This window comes from Chiloscyllium punctatum, chromosome 1, assembly GCF_047496795.1.
Source record: "Chiloscyllium punctatum isolate Juve2018m chromosome 1, sChiPun1.3, whole genome shotgun sequence".
Classification (NCBI taxonomy): Eukaryota; Metazoa; Chordata; class Chondrichthyes; order Orectolobiformes; family Hemiscylliidae; genus Chiloscyllium; species Chiloscyllium punctatum.
The window spans coordinates 33,258,483-33,278,995 of record NC_092739.1 but is presented as its reverse complement, the minus strand read 5'-3'; the positions used below and the strand labels follow the sequence as shown (position 1 = coordinate 33,278,995).

General features: G+C 41.5%; 1 protein-coding gene across 3 annotated transcripts in view; it reads right to left on the bottom strand.

Annotated features, from left to right (window-relative positions):
• mettl14 (methyltransferase 14, N6-adenosine-methyltransferase non-catalytic subunit) overlaps positions 1-20,101 on the bottom strand; it is a 60,455-nt gene extending 40,354 nt beyond the window's left edge. Inside the window, exons 1-4 of one of the 3 annotated variants that reach the window (XM_072589086.1) lie at positions 19,918-20,101; positions 6,438-6,526; positions 1,284-1,298; positions 598-685 (exon numbers count right to left, since the gene is read on the bottom strand). In XM_072589086.1, the coding sequence (XP_072445187.1) occupies positions 598-685; positions 1,284-1,298; positions 6,438-6,526; positions 19,918-19,983 (258 nt within the window). In that variant the 5' untranslated portion in view covers positions 19,984-20,101. The remainder of the gene's footprint in view (positions 1-597; positions 686-1,283; positions 1,299-6,437; positions 6,527-19,917) is intronic. The other 2 variants (XM_072589096.1, XM_072589106.1) reach the window with 2 other exon arrangements.
• Between the last annotated feature and the right edge of the window lie 412 nt (positions 20,102-20,513).

Here is a 20,513-nt window from a genome sequence, read left to right as displayed (position 1 = left end):
ATAAATCAGAAAAGGCCAGGGTCCCAACACCAATTAGAGTGGAACACCATTTTCAACTCATCTCCAGTCTTAGCCCATTTTATACCTATCCTCTGTTTCCTACCTTTTAGCCAACTGCTAATTCATGCTGCCAAGGACACATGAATCCTATCATGTCATCATCACTGACAGATCAGAATTCTCAAACTTCCTATAACACAGACTACAACAGCACACCTTCTCAACTCATGAGCAACAGGTACTGGAATAGCATGGAAAAAACTGAATTCCTGAGAACCAATAGTTTAAAAAACTGATTCTGGTTAGGCAACTGATTCCAAACAAATACAACTTTTAAAAACAAAAAAATAGTGAACTTGATTCTTATCGCAGTTCTGGCAGAATTTTAAATTTGCAGTGGATGTCTTTAATCAGATATACACTTCGTGAGGAGTTTCATATGCTAAGTTATAAATGATGTTTTGTTGGAAATGTTTTATAGCTTATATTCAATGCTGCTATAATATGGAAGAGGCCAGTTAAAATAAATTGGATCATCTGTGCCCATTTTAGTCTGGAGATGGAAATGAAAACAAGACATTGCAGTGCTGTAATTACTTTGTATTCTTCGAATTCTTCTTCACTAGCTTCCCCTTCTTCTTGAAATTTACGCTTGGCGGTTGGTGCAGATGTGTCATATGTTGCCCTAGAAGCATCAAACAAAAGATGCTGTTGTTTTAAAAAAATCAACTGAAATAAATTATAGATTTAAGAATATCCCACTTCCATGCACATGCAGAGTATACTACAGAAACAGTATACAGTACAAGTGACCCAAACAGCTCTGCAAAGAGTCTAAATTTTGCAACCTTTATTATCCCTCCCTTATGAATTAATTTACACAAGTGAGCTACACTATCAAATAGTTATCACATCCTATAAGTTAAAGCATGAAGAGTAAAATCATTTTGCTACAAAAAAATTAGAGTTTAAACTATTGGGGACAAATGGAGCTTTAATATGGGATCAAAAGTATTCATTCGCATACAATATATATTTATCAAATTGGGCGGGGAGAGAGGATTCTAAACAATGCTCCATTAAATTAAATTTAATAAATGTCTGATTTTCAGAACTCTGTCACAATCCAAAAATGCACTTGCAATTTTTTCAACCAAAATCTGAACCTTAAATTGATCATGGATATTTTAACTGATAATCCCGCCACAGGAGGAGTTTCCCAATATTAAAGCTGCAGTCTCCATCAATCCATTGGAGAAATAAATTTTTCTAGAAGTACTCACCAAAAGAGTCTGCTCCTTTAAAAAAAGGAAACAAATATGCATCATAATCTAATATTGTGTTTTGACTAAATTGGACTTCTCACTAAAAAAGCGCAACTTTCATCCAGAAGATTCATAAACAAGTAACTGCACACAAAGCTGGCCCATCCATTGGTGCTTATTCTTGATGCATAATGATTGTAACATTGGGAAATAGGAAAAAAAGCTTAATCCCAAATCTTTAATTAAGTGATTAAGCACTTTTTACACATTCAAAAAGCTGATGGTGACAGAACTGTACTGAATTGTATCAAACACAATCAATTTGATAACTTGCTGGAAACATTTAGTTATGTTAACTGCAGTTCCTATAAGAGAACTGCTTTGTTCTACAGGTAAATAGGAAATACCCAATGCCAAACATTAAGCAAAATTTAAATGTAGTAGAAAAAAAACTACTCCAAACAAAATGCATCATGCTCAGAAAAAATATGATCCTCTCCTCTCTGAACTGAAATTTTCTTCATCCATGTTAACAGAAGTACTTTTCTTTTGTAAAACCAAATTGACCAAATTTAATAAAAATTATTAGGGAATGCTTTTTTATTCAAGTGGAAAGAGGCATAAATAAGCACACCATGTCAGATAAAACTGCAAGTATTATTTTAATGTGTGAAAGTAACTTGTATTGTTAGAAAACAAAATATTTTGATCTTGTTTTGAACACAACCACCAATGACTAATAGATCACAACAGCCAGCATCTCAACCCTATCTTCAGAAAAGCTACCACCATCATACCTAACATTTCAAATTTCTACACATTGTTGTGTCTCAAAATTACAGCTAAATTATGGGATTGTCCTGGTTTTATACCATTAGAGACAATTTCAACCTTAACTTGTATAAAACCCATATAAACAGCACAACTCCTATCATTCTAGACCAGATACAGACACATTTCCCTTCATTCCTTTACGATCAATTATAATCCAGCTTGGTTTCCAGCCTCTTCGTAAAACTTTTTTAAAAATTCAATGATAACCGTAATAAAATAGTGGAGTCCTGATTTACATGATTAAGAACAAAAAAAAAGTTATTCTCTCAAATATTATTTAATGCTCCTTCTTGCTTTAGTTCAGTCGTTCACGCTAGCAGCATTTCAACCCTGACCAATGATGTTTGCTGACTGGGGCATTTAGACTGCACCCTCAAATATCTTAGATGCATGCAAATCCAAACTTTAATTAATTTCAACACATATATTATCGATACAATCTTGTCATCAGGAATCAGCAGGTGGCAACCAAAATGAGAATGCTGTGCTAAGGCTATTACCCTCTTTAGGACAAAAGCAATCCTAATGCTTCCCCTCGTCTATCTGCAAGCATAAACTTCTGATTCAAATCTGACAATGTAAATGAACTTTACAAAGCTTGCTTACAACCCCACTGAAAACAACAAACATTCAAAACTGTAAGAAACATTATGAAAATTGGAAGAATAACGAAAGCAAATCCTGGTCTGAAGAAGTTATACTGGGCTAGCAATGTTAACCATGTTTCTCTCTCCACAGATGCCGAATTTCTCCAGTGCTTTGTTTTTGTACGAAAAAAAAGTCTGATTGTTGAGAAGATCCCAGAAAGCAATGTTATTTTGCTACATTAAAGTTGCATATGAGTAGGTTTCATCAACATGCAATGTCAAAAAATACTGGGTGTGCCAAACATTTAACACCTCCTTCATTATCCAAAGATTTATATTCACTTTGAATATTGGCACAAAAGTCATTACGGACCATTTTTGCCAAAAACTGAGAGATTTACAATAGATTGATCAACAACTTGCATTTATATCAAAACACATCAGGTGGATTGCCATTAAAAAAAGTTCTGACATTTCAGTACATTGTAATAGATTATCTGCTACTTAACTGAAGTTAAAGTAATAATGAGACCCCACAAAGATTTGCAATTTAATGTTGAGACATAAATACCTGAAGCAGCAATACGATAACTACACAATGATGCCAGTTCCTTGCCCAGAAAATACATTTACAATAATACACAATTGTAGTTATAAATCCCTTTGACCTCAAATGGCTTTCCACAAATCTGAACTAATTATTAAGCTGCCAGTATATATTTAATTCAAATAACTTAGATCAGACTCAGTGCTATTATTTCATAGCTACTAAGAGAGTTATTAAATAGCTACTAAATCTAACGTCAGGTTCAATGACAACTAAAATTTGCGGATGGAGTGAGGAGCAAGAACAATTCAGTTAGCATAGATAAATGAGTTTTTATCCCTCCAGAAGTAGGTTATTTGGCAGAATTAAATGAAAAGGAACATTTGTCAAAAATTATTTCGGCACTGTCAGGAATTGAGATTATCGGTCTGCTGAACTATTTGTTGCTTCAGTGCAGCTTATCCCCATCAGCTCTTTTCAACAAACAGTGCTTACCAGCTTCATAATAAATATAATTTTGATCTATACCTTTTCTTCACTCTGTTCAATCTCTATGCATCTAAAAACAGATAGTTTGCAGTTATTAAAGTACTCATCTATACTATTTCAAATGAGTATAAATTATGAAACTTTTGTGAGAATTTAAGAACAAAATACTGACTTTCAAGTCAGGTTAGCAATTGGTTTGACCATGCAAAGAAAATAAGTAACACTTTTCAGGCCAACTCCAATACATGTTGAATAGGAACAAGATATATCAATCCATTTACTGAGGAAATAATATTTTAAGAATATATCAAGAGATAAACTTTCATCCAATATTGCCCCCATTGCAATTAAAAACTGCCACTAGGGAGACCCAGGCCTAACCCAGTCTCAAAAATGACTGTTCAAAACCTTTTCCTAAGGACACCAAGCAATACTTGGCTGGGCCAGTTTCAAATCCATGTCTTGCAAAGGAGAGTCATAGTACAAAACAGCTCACAATTTAATTTCACATTGTTAACCTAACTAATACTAGTTTCACCATACCATTAAATGGTAAAAACCAGAAGCACTCATTAATATTGCCATTCGCATTAAGTGCTTGCACATGTGCAGTGGCATTTGGAATTGTAAGAGAAAGCATTTTGTCCAAGAGAAGCTTGGCTGCACACATATCAACAATACAAATTTACAACTCAATGCGTCAGGATTTGCTGTGATATCTGGAGAGTGGCTCAGTGTATCATCTTGTAGCATTAGAGTGGAGAATATTGCACCAACTCCATTTGTTATACTGGTGCCAACATAACGTTGTTCAAAAATCAGATTGCCTTCCAAATAGGACTGAATACAACTTCTGCAGTCAAAACAGAATGCAATTTATAAAATCTATGCCATTAATTTATTTTGATTTGTGCCAGCATAGCTGCAAATTCACTCAAACAGGGATCCCAAAGACTACAAGTTTGGTTTAGTAGAAAGTTAATATCAACCTCGTACATTAGCTGTATTTTAAGGCACAGTAGAGGAAGCCCCAATCATCAAAAAGGAAGATCAAGAAAATTCAAATATGTAAAAGGAATAGCATAAAGCTTCAGTATTTTTTTAACAACTAAATATTTTATATTTGTCAAAATTAGGAAAATAAGTACTAAATTACAGAGATGAAATTGTCAATTTCTTTACATTTCTTCACTTAGAAGTGTTTGCAATTATAGAAAGAAGTTGATTTGAACAGTCTAGTTTATTACAATATCAGTTTTAAAAATGTATGCCTTCCACTACAAAAACATAATTCAGTAAAAAGCAATCCACTAAAAATGTGACATTGATTTTCTATCTCAGCAGACCAAACAAAAAAAAAATCAAAACACACTTCAGTTACAAAATTGCACATACCACAGCCCACTGCATTTAGCAAAAGAGCATTATGGTCATAACAATTTTTCTCTCATACACCTAGCTTTTGGAATATGCTTTATCACAAACACCAGAAAATGCTTTGAATTTTACTTCATACCACAGGTTAGAACCTGTAATTCTTCCACAAAGGAGATGAATATTCAAAACTGTAACAGTCTCATGTTGCCTTGTTCAGCTGGCATTGCCGCTTTAAAATCAATAAAGAAATTATGAATTTGCCTCAAGCTTAGATTGCTTTATATGTTATTGTTTAACTTTTTTCTGAAGATAAAGTTTATTTCTATGGAGCAGATCCTGTCGGTTTCATGCACTTGTATGGATTAGAGAATATTTGGAGCTTGAATTGAAATAGTAATCAAAATGTGAAACATTATTATAATAAAATTACATAAGATATACACAAGCATATGTTGCAAAAAACTTTAGGGATCAATATCAAATTTTAAAATATCAAATTGAAAATGTACTTTTTAAAGAACACATTTAAACTATAAATCTGGGACCAATAATGGTGGATCGTGAAATTCAGCCAGCCACAAGAGTTATATGGTCAACTGTGCCTCAATGCCACTGTTCTTAAAATGGCAGAGAGACGGTAGGAGAATTACTTTATTCTTCCAAAAACTGAACATATTTAATTGATTAGAAGAGTTCCCAACAATCCCAATGGATCAGCTGAGTATGGAGGAAATAAGGAGTGCACCAAAATAGAGTTAAAATATGTATGGTAGAGCCTACCTAACTTGAGGTACAAAGTGGGTCTTGTGCCAATGTGCACACAAAAGCACTTTGCCCAGACTTAAAACTGACAATTTAAGCAACACAATAAGAATTTTAGAATAAAATCTTGGTTTCTGAGAGTTGGCAGAACAAGGTTAATTCAATTATAGCAACTATATTCTAGATAAGAAGAAAATACTGTAGGAGGTAGATTAAACCTGCAAGCCTTCACTTATTAGCTGCATTGTTCTTAGTTGGAGACTTTCCCACAGAAAGAGAAGAAAAACAACTGAGAGGAGCAAAGCTGAAGAATAAGGGGATGTCATGAAAAACACCTGTATATCCCCTCTTAAAAAACAATATGGTCTTTATCCAAGATGCTTCTAGATAACAAATTCAGTTTCTTTCTGGAATTAGTTTTAGAATATTCCACTGCTTTATGCATACAGAGGAGTGTGAATCTATGGCTTTACAGTACCTACACAGTTTTTAACAAACTATCACAACCTCCTATACTACCTTATTTGATGCAAAATAAATTAAAAAGGTTCACATAACAATTGTTTTCAAACTAACCTGCAGGTTTCCCTGGTTTCAGCAATCTCCCTCTGTTCTTCCTTGCTGTTCAAAACCGCTCCAATATTGTCTGCGCTTTCAGCTCCTAGCTAAGAAACAAAAAACTTTGTGAAATTTCACTTTAGATTGCACAAAGAAAAATCTAAATTCAGCAGCAAAGCAAGTTTTGAGAAGATTTGTAGCTCAGGTTGAGGTTCTGGATGTAAGTTTGCTCACGGAGCTCGAAGGTTCATTTTCAGACATTTCATCACCATACTTGGTAACATCCGTGAGCCTCTGGTGAACATTATATCAATCAGCCACCGCACACTGCAGCACAGAGGAACTAAGAAGAGCAAAGGAAAATCATTTATTCAGCGTATTCAAAAAGAACAGGTAACCAATGAATATAGTCCGCCGATTTCTCAACAACAAACCCAAACAAGCAGACAAAACACATCCAGAAACCTCGTTACACTCCCCTATATTAAAGGCATCTCAGAAATGAATGCCAGACTACTCAGACCTCTTGGCATCATGGTAGCCCACAAACCAACCAATACACTAAAAAACAGCAGCTAATGAACTTGAAAGACCCCATAGAGACAACAAGCAAAACTAATGTCATTTACAAAATATCTTGCAAGAACTGTAACAAACACTACATTGGACAAACAGGCAGAAAACTAGCCACCAGGATACATCAACATCAACTAGCAATAAGAAGACATGACCCACTCTCACTAGTATCCTTACATACAGATGAGAACTTTGACTGGGACAACACATCCATCCTAGGACAAGTCAAACAGTGGGACACATGAGAATTGCTAGAAGCATGGCATTCCAACTGGAATCTGTCAACAAACACATTGACTTGAACCCCATTTACCACGCTAAGAAAAAGAACAGGAAATGACATCACCAACCCAAGGAAACCTAAACACAAATGGAAAGCTGGTCACTAACACCAGTGCTTCACCAGAAGCTCACTGATATTATCTAGGATGGTGACGAAACGTCTGAAAATGAACCTTCCACCTTAGTGAGCAAACTTACTTTCAGCAGCATAGATTTTAAAAAGGCAGTGTATTGCAAAACTGCATGGAATTTTTACATCACTAAAATGCAATATGTTTTTGGCACAATAGCATTATGATTTGACTACTGGATTAGGCATCACAGGTAATGGTTTAAGATGTCTTGAAGTCCCATCACAGCAGCTGGGAAATTTAGCAACAAGTTGTATACATGAAGCATCTTTGTTTTAAAATGTCCCAGAATACTTCATTGGGAACTGTATAAACAAAAGTATGATACAGCACTACATAAAGAACCTGGCCAGAGGTATATTATAAGGAACATCTGAAAAAGGGATGTGCTGAAATTAACAAAGAAATGTGACAGCTTGAGCTGCAGATGCAAGCGGAGTGTAATATGAAAAGATTAAATTGTACTCTCTGGACATTAATGTAATGTTAAAGGGTTAAACTGTACTGTCTTTCTCCAGAAGCTGAACATTCTAGAAGTGGGTGGGGACAACATTCATGCAGGCATGTGGATAACTCCCACTTCATTTGGGCAGCCATTTAATACTACTCTCCTGCTATTATCAAATTAAACTCTCATTCAGTTCCTTTCAATCAGAACTGCCTTCATTGGCTAGGGAATGGCAATCAGATTCGTTTGCATGATCATCCCTCAGTACTGAAGCATATCACACCTACATTGTCTGGGGAAGTAGTGGAGCCAGAAATTGTTTGCAGGGCCACCCCAAAGCTAGGACATATCACACCTACATTGTCTTGGGGAATAACAGAGTCAGGAAATCATTTGCATAACGATTCCTCAGGACTAGATTAGATTCCCTACTGTATGGAAACAGGCCCTTCAGCCCAACAAGTCCACAACGACGCTCTGAACAGTAAACCAACAAGACACATTTCCCTATCCTTCTGAATAATGCACTCACACAATGGACAATTTAGCATGGCCAATTCACCTGACCGGCACATGTTTGGATTGTGGGAAGAAACCCACGCATTTACATTCACATTATCTCCAATAATGACCTCATCCTACCATTGTACCTGGAGTAACATGTGATCATTGGGTGGTGGTGGCGGTTGGGGGGTGGTTGGGAGGGGGTGGAGGTGTGGCCGGAGTACCTGTAAGCATTACTGACTAACTTGTGTAAAGGGGTTGTGTTTTCTTTGTTTGGGGCCTGTTTCGACTTGACTTCGCACACCTGCGAAGCATGTCGAAGGGGGTCACCTAGTTTGTACAGGCTTTAATGAACTTTAACTGTTTGCAAAAGTTGGTGTGTGCAAATTGTATCTTGTGTGTGAAACCTCAGGAAAAGAACCTAACAGGAAGAGGAGGCAGATGCTGAAACAGTCAATGTCATGGCATGTAGAAAAAGGGTGGGGGAGTCCAGAACTAGAGGGCAGGGGTTTAGGGTGAGAGGGGAAGAAATAGGAGAGACCTATGGGGCAACTTTCCACACAGACGGTGGTACGGGTATGGAATGAGCTGCCAGAGGAAGTGGTGGAGGCTGGTACAATTGCTACATTTAAGAGGCATTTGGATGGGTATATGAATAGGAAGGGTTTGGAGGGATATGGGCCGGGTGCTGGCAGGTGGGACTAGTTTGGGTTGGGATAGACTTTGGGAAAAGACTTTGCCTACTTACCCTATGCATGCCCCTCATAATTTTGTAAACCTCTATAAGGTCACCCCTCAGCCTCCGATGCTCCAGGGAAAACAGCCCTAGCCTGTTCAGCCTTTCCCTATAGCTCAAATCCTCCAATCCTGGCAACATCCTTGTAAATCTTTTCTGAACCCTTTCAAATTTCACAACATCTTTCTGATAGGAAGGAGACCAGAATTGCACAAAATATTCCAACAGTGGCCTAACCAATGTCCTGTACAGCCACAACATGGCCTCCCAACTCCTGTACTCAATACTCTGACCAATAAAGGAAAGCATACCAAACGCCTTCTTCACTATCCTACAGACCTGCGACTCCACTTTCAAGGAGCTATGAACCTACACTCTGAGGTCTCTTTGTTCAGCAACACGCCCTAGGACCTTACCATTAAGTGTATACGTCCTGCTAAGATTTGCTTTCCCCAAATGCAGCACCTCGCATTTATCTGAATTAAACTTCATCTGCCACTTCTCAGCCCATTGGCCCATCTGGTCAAGATCCTTTTGTAATCTGAGGTAACCTTCTTCACTGTCCACTACACCTCCAATTTTGGTGTCATCTGCAAACTTACCAAATGTACCTCTTATGCATGCATCCAAATTATTTACGTAAATGACAAAAAGTAGAGGACCCAGCACCGGTCCTTGTGGCACTCCACTGGTCACAGGGCTCCACTGTGAAAAACAACCCTCCATCACCACCCTCTGTCTTCTACCTTTGAGCCAGTTCTGTATCCAAATGGCTAGTTCTCCCTGTATTCCATGAGATCTAACCTTGCTAATCAGTCTCCCATGGGGAACCTTGTCGAAAGCCTTACTGAAGTCCATATATATCACATCTACAGCTCTGCCCTCATCAATCCTCTTTGTTACTTCCTCAAAAAACTCAATCAAGTTTGAGAGACATGACTTCCCATGCACAAAGCCATGGTGACCATCCCTAATCAGTCCGTGTCTTTCCAAATACATGTACATCCTGTCCCTCAGGTTTCCCTCCAACAACTTGCACACCACCGACGTCAGGCTCACTGGTCTATAGTTCCCTGGCCTGTCCTTACCACCCTTCTTAAACAGTGGCACCATGTTTACCAACCTCCAATCTTCTGACACCTCACCTGTGACTATCGATGATACAAATAGCTCAGCAAAAGGCCCAGCAATCACTTCTCTAGCTTCCCACAGCGTTCTCGGGTACACCCAATCAGGTCCTGGGGATGTATCCACCTTTACTCGTTTCAAGACATCCAGCACTTCCTCCTCTGTAATATGGACATATTGTAAGATGTCACCATCTATTTCCCTACAGTCTATATCTTCCATATCCTTTTCCACAGTAAATACTGATGCAAAATACTCGTTTAGTATCACCCCCATTTTCTGCGGCTCCACACAAAGGCCGCCTTGCTGATCTTTGCTCATACTTCACTGGTTTTTCCTTACCACCTTTCTGAAATAATGGCACCACATTACCAGAAGACTGGAGGGTGGCTAATCGATGGTACAAATAGGAACCCATCAATCACTTCGCTAGCTTCCCACAAAGGTCTGGGATATACCTGATCAGGTCCCACTGATTTATCCACCTTTGTGTTTCTAGCACCTCATCTGTAACAGACACTTTTCAAGATATCACTATTTAATTTCAAAGTACTCTATCTCCCATATCCTTCTCATAGTAAATACTAGTTGTGCCTTTTGTGGTTCTACATCTGATGCCTAACTCTACATTGGGTGATTGATTCCAGTTAGATTTGCATTCTAAGTTGATAGAGCACAAGTTGGTTGTTTTGCCATTCAAGAATGCAGTTAAGAAGCAATTACATTGTGGTAGATCTGATGTCACACCTAGAGAAGATTGCAGGACAGGTTTCTTTCCCTAAAAGGACGTCTGTAAGCAAAATGGATTTTTGCACCAATCTGGTAGTTTCACGGTCCTCATTACTGCCTCACAGCGCCAGAGACCCGGGTTCAATTCCCACCTCAGGCGACTGACTGTGTGGAGTTTGCATGTTCTCCCCGTGTCTGCGTGGGTTTCCTCTGGGTGCTCCGGTTTCCTCCCACAGTCCAAAGATGTGCAGGTCAGGTGGACTGGCCATGTTAAATTGCCCGTAGTGTTAGGTAAGGGGTAAATGTAGGGATATGGGTGGGTTGTGGGTCGGTGTGGACTTGTTGGGCCGAAGGGCCTGTTTCCACACTGTAATGTAATCTAATCTAATTACTGAAACCAAATTTTTATTTTGCATTTATTTAGACAACGGAATTTTTTAGATTCCCTACAGTGTGGAAACAGGCCTTTCAGCCCAACAAGTCCACACTGACCCTCCAAAGAGTAACCCACCCAGACCCATTCCCCTCTGACTAATGTACCTATGGGCAATTCAACATGGCCAATTCACCTGACCTGCACATCTTTGGACTATGGGAAGAAACCGGAGCACCCGGAGGAAACCCATGCAGACATGGGGAGAATGTGCAAATTCCACACAGACAGTTGCCCAAGGCCACTTAAATCAAACTGTAAAGGTATATTGAAGGTGAAACTTTAAATTTAATATTTCAGAATTTGCAGGATGGTGGATGAGTGGATGAGGTGGATACAGAGATGTTGCGTTGAGATTTGGACAGGCTGAGTGAGTAAGCAAATTCATGGCAGATGTGGTATAATGCGGATAAATTTCAGGTTAGGACTGCTGAGGTCAGAGTTAAGTTTATTGATTAATGAAGGGGAAGAGAAAGAATCAGAAATTTAGGGAGCAAATTTCAGAGCAAGAGATCAGAATAGAGCAGCAGAGCTTTGGACGACCAAACGTGTCTGGAGATATAAGGTGGAAGAATGCTCAAGAGCACTTCAAAATCAAATTGAGATATAAAACAGCCATCGATGATCAACAATATTACAGAACTGGAAGGAGGCAGATTTTGTGATGAAAGGGAATTGGAAGCTCAACTTCAAGCAAAACCACAGTTGTAACAGTCTGGTTCCACCATACAGTTGCCAGGAGAGATGGAGGAAATGGGTGGAGAACAGAGTTCATAGCAGATGTTAAAGAGTGGTCTCAGGTCACCCGAATACTTAATAGGAGGACAGTCCTGTTCAAATACTGTAGATCAACACACAGAAGGACACATCAGAAGTAATGGAAAATTAGCAGGCAAAACAACTATTGCTGTTGCACTACATTTGCATATTGTTATTTAAAAAAAGAGCAGGATCTTAAAAACAATCCTTAGAAATAAGTTTACCTAAATTCCTTGCAATATTCCCAAGTGTCCAAACTCAGGTGGCATAATAAGGATACTTACGTCAGGCTTCTATTTATTGACCAGAGCTCTGCCTCCAACAAAACTAATCTCCAAACTCTTGAGATCTGGTCTCTGCTTTGCATTCTGCACCTGGATCCTTGATTCACCAACACATTCCACCCTGACCTTAAATTTACCTGGACCATCTCTGACACCTCCCTCCCCTTCCTGGACCTCTCCATCTCCATTAATGACGACCGACTTGACATTGACATTTTTTTACAACCCACCGACTCCCACAGCTACCTGGATTACACTTCTTCCCACCCTACCTCTTGCAAAAATGCTGTCCCGTATTCCCAATTCCTCCACCTCCACCGGATCTGCTCCCAGGAGGACCAGTTCCACCACAGAACACACCAGATGGCCTCCTTCTTTACAGACTGCAATTTCCCTTCCCACATGGTTAAAGATGCCCTCCAACGCATCTCGTCTACATCCCGCACCTCAGCCCTCAGACCCCACCCCTCCAACCGTAACAAGGACAGAATGCCTCTGGTGCTCACCTTCCACCCGACCAACCTTCGCGTAAACCAAATCATCCACCGACATTTCTGCCACCTCCAAACGGACCCCACAACCAGAGATATATTTCCCTCCCCACCCCTTCCCACCTTCCGCAAAGACCGTTCCCTCCGTGACTACCTGGTCAGGTCCACGCCCCCCTACAACCCACCCTCCCATCCTGGCACCTTCGCCTACCACCGCAGGAATTGCAAAACCTGCGCCCACACCTCCTCCCTCACCTTCATCCAAGGCCCTAAAGGAGCCTTCCACATCCATCAAAGTTTTACCTGCACATCCACCAGTATCATTTATTGTATCCATTGCTCCTGATGCGGTCTCCTCTACATTGGGGGGACTGGACGCCTCCTAGCAGAGCGCTTTAGGGAACATCTCTGGGACACCCGCACCAATCAACCACACCGCCCTTACCCTGTGGCCTAACATTTCAACTCCTGGTCCCACTCTGCCGAGAACATGGAGGTCCTGGGTCTCCTTCACCACCGCTCCCTCACCACCAGATGCCTGGAAGAAGAACGCCTCATCTTCCGCCTCAGAACACTTCAACCCCAGGGCATCAATGTGGACTTCAACAGTTTCCTCATTTCCCCTTCCCCCACCTCACCCCAGTTCTAAACTTGCAGCTCAGCACTGTCCCCATGAGTTGTCCTACCTGCCTATCTTCTTTTCCAACTATCCACTCCACCCTCCCCCCACCCCCGACCTATCACCTTCGTCCCCACCCCCACTCACCTATTGTACTCTATGCTACTTTCTCCCCACCCCCACCCTCCTCTCATTCATCTCTCCACCCTTCAGACTCTCTGCCTGTATTCCTGATGAAGGGCTTTTGCCCAAAACGTCAATTTTACTGCTCCTCGGATGCTGCCTGGGATCTTGATTTCCTGACCCAGACAGTATTCACAGAAGACAGGCAATAGCACCTCCTCCATGACAATCCTCAACACCAGTATGATATTAAAGAGTTAATTTGCTTTGCTGACCAGCAAGAAATTGATTGCCCTGGGGGTAGGTTGGTATGTCTTTCTCTTACAGGTGGAAAGTGGGATGTTTACATGACCATTGCCTTGCTATTCAGGGGTGATTTGAATTGTCGTCAGCACCTATTCAAAATCAATAAAAACATTGCAATTGAAATTCTGACTGCGGATCTATAGTTACAAAAAAAAATTCACACCTGATCTGGCCAATAAGGGATGATTTACATTACGTTGTTTTTGCAGGTGAGGTCGTTACTGCATTGTGTCTTGAGTGGCATGTGACTTTAAGGGAGTGACTGGGGATTGTCTGGAGTGGCATGTGATTGTGAGGGAGTGACTGGAAGTTGTCTTGAGTGGCATGTGACTGTGGGAGAGTGGCCAGAGTATCTGTGAGCATGACCAACTGACCTGTAAAAAGGCAGGGGGGGGTCGTCATCTAACTTGAGCAAGCTTTAATAAACTTTAACTGTTTTCAGAAATTGCAATGTGCAAATAGCATCTTCTGTGCAAAACCTTGGGAAAAGAACGTAACATATGGTGGCAGTGGTGGGATTCCAACATACATGGGTTTCCAGGTGGACTAAATAAGTGATCATCTGAGTGTTGGCTGTGAGGGACGGATGGGCCCAGAAGGTAAACTTCACCTTGATCTCTCTCTCTCTCTCTCTAAACTTAACACTCAGTCGACCCCTCGTCTCGTGAGACTTGGTGGTGATGGAGTCTTTGTGGTCATTTGCACACTTGCACACCAAAGAGTCTCTTTGTATGGATTAAAGGTTTCAATTGAGGTTAGAGTCCCTGTGAAAAGTGAAGTGAAAAAGGGGTTTAGGTCCTCTACAGACATGAGATCTGAGGCTCCGGAGCAAAAAAAGTTGAATTTGGAACTTCTTAAAGTTATCACTTTTGACCCCACACCTCCCATTATAAGTACTTTTGAGACGGCATGGCATCACCGGAAAAAGACGGAGAAAATGGAGCTGGTCCACTTTGGTCCTGACAATAAAGTGTATTATCTGCCAGGGAAGGTTTTTGTTGTGGGAGTCTCAGTTTCAGGGCTGTGGACACAAGAAATCATGTCTCACAAACTTGACTGAGTTTTTTCAAGAAGTAACAAAGAGGATTGATGAGGGCAGAGCCGTAGATGTGATCTACATAGATTTCAGTAAGGTGTTCAACAAGGTTCCCCATGGGAGACTGGTTAGCAAGGTTAGATCTCATGGAATACAGGGAGGACTAGCCATTTGGATACAGAACTGGCTCAAAGGTAGAAGACAGAGGGTGGTGGAGGAGGGTTGTTTTTCAGACTGGAGGCCTGTGACCAGTGGAGTGCCACAAGGATCGGTGCTGGGTCCTCGACTTTTTGTCATTTACATAAATGATTTGGATGCGAGCATAAGAGGTACAGTTCGTAAGTTTGCAGATGACACCAAAATTGGTGGTGTAGTGGACAGTGAAGAAGGTTACCTCAGATTACAACAGGATCTTGACCAGATGGGCCAATGGGCTGAGAAGTGGCAGATGGAGTTTAATTCAGATCAATGTGAGGCGCTGCATTTTGGGAAAGCAAATATTAGCAGGACTTAAACACTTAATGGTAACATCTGAGGAAGTGTTGCTGAACAAAGAGACCTTGGAGTGCAGGTTCATTGCTCCTTGAAAGTGGAATCGCAGGTAAATAGGATAGTGAAGAAAGCATTTGGTATGCTTTCTTTTATTGGTCAGAGTATTGAGCACAGGAGTTGGGAGGTCATGTTGTGGCTGTACAGGACATTGGTTAGGCCACTGTTGGAATATTGCGTGCAATTCTGGTCTCCTTCCTATCGGAAAGATGTTATGAAACTTGAAAGAGTTCTGAAAAGATTTACAAGGATGTTGCCAGGGTTGGAGGATTTGAGCTATCGGGAGAGGCTGAACAGGCTGGGGCTGTTTTTCCCTACAGCATCGGAGGCTGAGGGGGGACGTTATAGAGGTTTACAAAATTATGAGGGACATGGATAGGGTAAATAGACAAAGTTTTTTCCCTGGGGTCAGGGAGTCCAGAACTAGACGGCATAGGTTTAGGGTGAGAGGAGAAAGATATAAAAGAGACCTATGGGGCAACCTTTTCACACAGAGGGTGGTACGTGTATAGAATGAGCTGCCAAGGGAAGTGCTAGAGGCTGGTACAATTGCAACATTTAAGAGGCATTTGGATGGGTATATGAATAGGAAGGGTTTCAAGGGATATGGGCCGGGTGCTGGCAGGTGGGACTAGATTGGGTTGGGATATCTGGTCGGTGTGGACGAGTTGGACCGAAGGGTCCGTTTCCATACTGTACATCTCCATGACCAGGCGAGTCTTTTTTCTGGGGGAGGGGATGACCTGGACTGCAGTGCCATGTGGACCGCTGCGAGGGTTTTCTCTTTTTATAAGTGTAATTTCATCAAGAGGATGCAACAAAAAAGAGAAATGCTGAAATTAAGGTTTACTAATACTTAAGTCGATAAAGGGAGTTTCAATGTAAATTGCGCCATGCTGAGTGTATTTGATATTTAAATATTTTGGTTTGTTAAAATACTGGCTCAGAAATTCCTTTTAAGTGACAGTTTTGTTTTGCTTTATTTGAATTAGGATTTCAATTCAATGTGTTTTGTGGGCTATATAACAGGGTAGATTTTGTTTTTACGTTAATATTATACAACAGTATGTCCTTTTAAAAATTATCAAACGTGTAACCTTAAAGCAAATTGATTGACGGCTTTGAGCCCCTGAGTTGTTTGAAATTCCACAATACCTGTTTAAAAAAAGCAACTGGGTCAGTGGTCATACTTTAGCCAGTTAAATATTGTATTCAAATTAAAATCTGTGTTTTTTAAGCAGAGTTTTCACAAAAAGAAGAGTGCATTTTAATTCTGATGTTTTGTTAAGGTTTTAGAGAATATTAGAACTTGAGACTGAGCTGTTTAAGTTCTGTCAATTATTATTAAGACTTCATTTGCCGCCTTCAGATTGCAAATTCAATGAATGTTGATCTCTACCAGAGTAGCCATTGTAATTCCAACTGTTTTATTTGGGAAGTTTCAAACCATTTGTGGCAGAAAATACAGTCCCCGCCTCCCCATGTCATGGCCACAAAACAAGACAACATAAAATGTCTGCACTTAGCCACTGAGCCTACCCACAATGCCTCAAATTGGCCAAACCAGCCACCTCAAGCATCACACAGACCTCAGGACATAACTCAGCCAGCCCCAGACCAAGAGAATATACTTCTTCAGATTAACCGATAATGAGCCTCCCACTCCACAATAGCCTTAGGGCACAGTTGCTGCCACTAGGAGTCAACCTTCACAAAGGGTACAGAAACAAGGAGGCACCAAAGGTATTTCGCTAACCCCCTCAACAATACAAACACACGGATACCAGGATGAAACCCACTAACATCTACTCCAGCCAAGGCTCGGAATCTCATTGCCAGACACTTGAATCTTTTCAATGAATGAAATTTATTTCTCTTTGTTGTACAACTCACACCACTGTCTCCGAATTCACACTTCATTGTTATAAGGGTATAAATCTCCACTGTATTCTGTTCAGGAAAGAAGCTGTGGTTCCTTCTGAACAGCCTGTCAGTGACTGTTTCAGTGGGGTCAAGTCTCTTCTGTGTTATCTTCTGTTAAATGAATCCTTGACATTTCTCAGTCCGATCTGTGTGAGTATGATCTCTGATTTAACTGGACTAAATTCTCCAACAACATTTAAATCATCCATGAATGGTAAGGGAATGGATGTGAATCTCCCACTTTCCACCTGTAAGACAAAGACACACCACCCTACCCTGGGGGCATTAAATTTCTTGCAGGTCAGCAGAGCAAATTAACTCTTTAAGATCACATCGGTGCCTCAACGACGTGCACTCAATCCTCAACTGTACACTCAACTGCGTAGCCAAATTTTGCTTGAACTCCATTCATACATTCGCTGATAACATCACCATTCTAGGCCTTATACCAAATGATGGTGAGAAAAAATACAGGAAGGAGATAAAGTGCTTGGTGACACGATACAAAACTAGCAATCTCTCCCTCAACATCAGTAAAACTGAAGAGCTAATCAATGCTTTCCTTTATTGGTCAGAGTACTGAATACAGGAGTTGGGAGGTCATGTCGCGGCTGTATAGGACATTGGTTAGGCCACTGTTCGAATATTGCATGCAATTCTGGTCTCCTTCCTATCAGAAAGATGCTGTGAACCTTGAAAGGGATCAGAAAAAATTTACAAAGATATTGCCAGGGTTGGATGATTTGAACCAAAGGGAGAGGTAGAATAGGCTTTGGCTCTTTTGCCTGGAGTGTCAGAGGCTGAGGGGGGACCTTATAGAGGTTTACAAATTTATGAGGGGCATGGATAGGATAAATAGACAAAATCTTTTCCCTGGGTTGGGTGATCCTAGAACTAGAGGGCATAAGTTTAGGGTGAGAGGGGAAAGATATAAAAGAGACCTAAGGGGCAACATTTTTACACAGAGGGTGGTACATGTATGGAATGAGCTGCCAGAGGATGCAGTGAATGCTGGTACAATTGCAACTTTTAAAAGGGACCTGGATGGGTACATGAATAGGAAGGGTTTAGATCAGCGTGGTGCTGGAAAAGCACAGTAGGTCAGGCAGCATCCGAGGAGCAGGAAAATCAACGTTTCGGGCAAAAGCCTTTCATCAGGAATGCAGTCTTCAGTTTTGCCTATATGAATAGGAAGAGTTTGGAGGGACATGTGCCGGGTGCTGGCAGGTGGGACAATATTGGGTTGGGATATCTGGTCAGCATGGATGAGTTGGATCGAAGAATCTGTTTCCATGCTGTACATCTCTATGACTCTAATTTCAGGAAGCAAGGTAGAGGACACATCCCTGTCTATATCAATGGAGCTGGTCAACTACATCGAGTTCCTAACAGTAACAATAACCAACAAACTGTACTGGACTACCAACTTCATGTGACTTTCAAGGCATCAAAACAACACCTATTCTTCCTCAGGAGGTTAAACGAATTCAGCATGTCCATAAGGACCCTAACCATCACCATGGAAAGCATTCTATCTGGATGAATCATGGCTTGGTACAGCAGCTGCTCTGCCTGGAACCATTAGAAACTACTGAGAGTCATGAACACAGCCTAGACCATCATGCAAGCCAACTTCCCATCCATTGAGGAGAAAGTGAGGACAGCCAATGCTGGAGATCAAAGTTGAAAGAGTGATGCTGGAAAAGCACAGCAGGTCAGGCAGCATCTGAGCAGCACATTGATTCTCCTGCTCCATGGATGCTGCCTGTCCTGATGTGCTTTTCCTGCACCACACTCTTGACCCCGACTTCCAGCCATTAACTCCATCTACATCACTCAATGCTGCAGAAAGGCAGCCAACATCGTCAAACTCCCCTCCTACCCTGGTTACACTCTCCTCCAACCTCTTCCATCAGGCAGATGATACAAAAGCTTAAACACACATACCGTCATGTAAAGCATCGTCCCTGCTGGTATTAAAATGGACCTCTCCAATGTAAAATCTCACATTGATCTTGCTTTTGGCACACCCTCCTTTACAGCCATAAATTTGTACGCCTCGCTCTGTGCAATCACCCTATGATCATGGTGCCTTTCCATGTTATGATCTGCTGTGCTGCACACATAACAAAACTTTTCACTGTACTGAAGTTTAATATTGTCACATGTACCTAAGGGCACGTTCAACTGAAACTTACAAAACGGGAGAAGGACGGTTATGTGCAGGGTTACAGGGAGGACAAAGGAGGCCACTGAATTGCTCTTTTGGAGATCTAGTACACACACGATGGAATGAACGGCCTCCCTGTACTGGCCTCAAGATGTTCCTAAACCGGCCCAGGCTGCGGGGCCTCACTGACCGCTCCTTTTAAACCAGGCGCTCGGCCTAAGCTCCGCCCGGGGACACTGCCTCCCGGGGGTGTGAAGGCAATGGCGCTCACCTGTTGGGCTAATAGCTGCCGCCGCACTTTCTGCCGTTCGCGGATCTCCTGCAAACGGCTGTCCATCTTCGGTATTCCCGTTCACGCCACCCCGCGACCGGATCTGACCTTCCCTCCGCGCGACCAAGTCACTACATCATTTCCCACGGAGCGCGGCTGTCACGTGACCACATGAAGCGGTGCGTCTGTGGCCGCGAAAACAAAGGGGCAGGACTACACCGGGACCAGCAGCGTCTGTGGGCGGGACCATGTCTGTGTGGGCGGGACTATGCCTGTGCGGGCGGGGCATGCATATGTGGGCGGGGTTAGCATATATGTGGGCGGGGGCTATGCCTATGTGGGCGGGACTATGCCTGTGCGGGCGGGGCATGCATATGTAGGCGGGGTTAGCATATATGTGGGCGGGGCTATGACTGTGTGGGCGGAGCTGACTTACATGTGGGCGACCTGCCTTGGAGGTAGATGTTTGTGTTGGGCTGGGGTGGACAAAGCTAAAAATCACATAACACCAGGTTATAGTCCAACAGGCTTCTCGGCCTTTTGGCTAAGATCAAGTGTCTGTCCTTATCAGGACAGTCGAGTTGCGAGTCATCAGA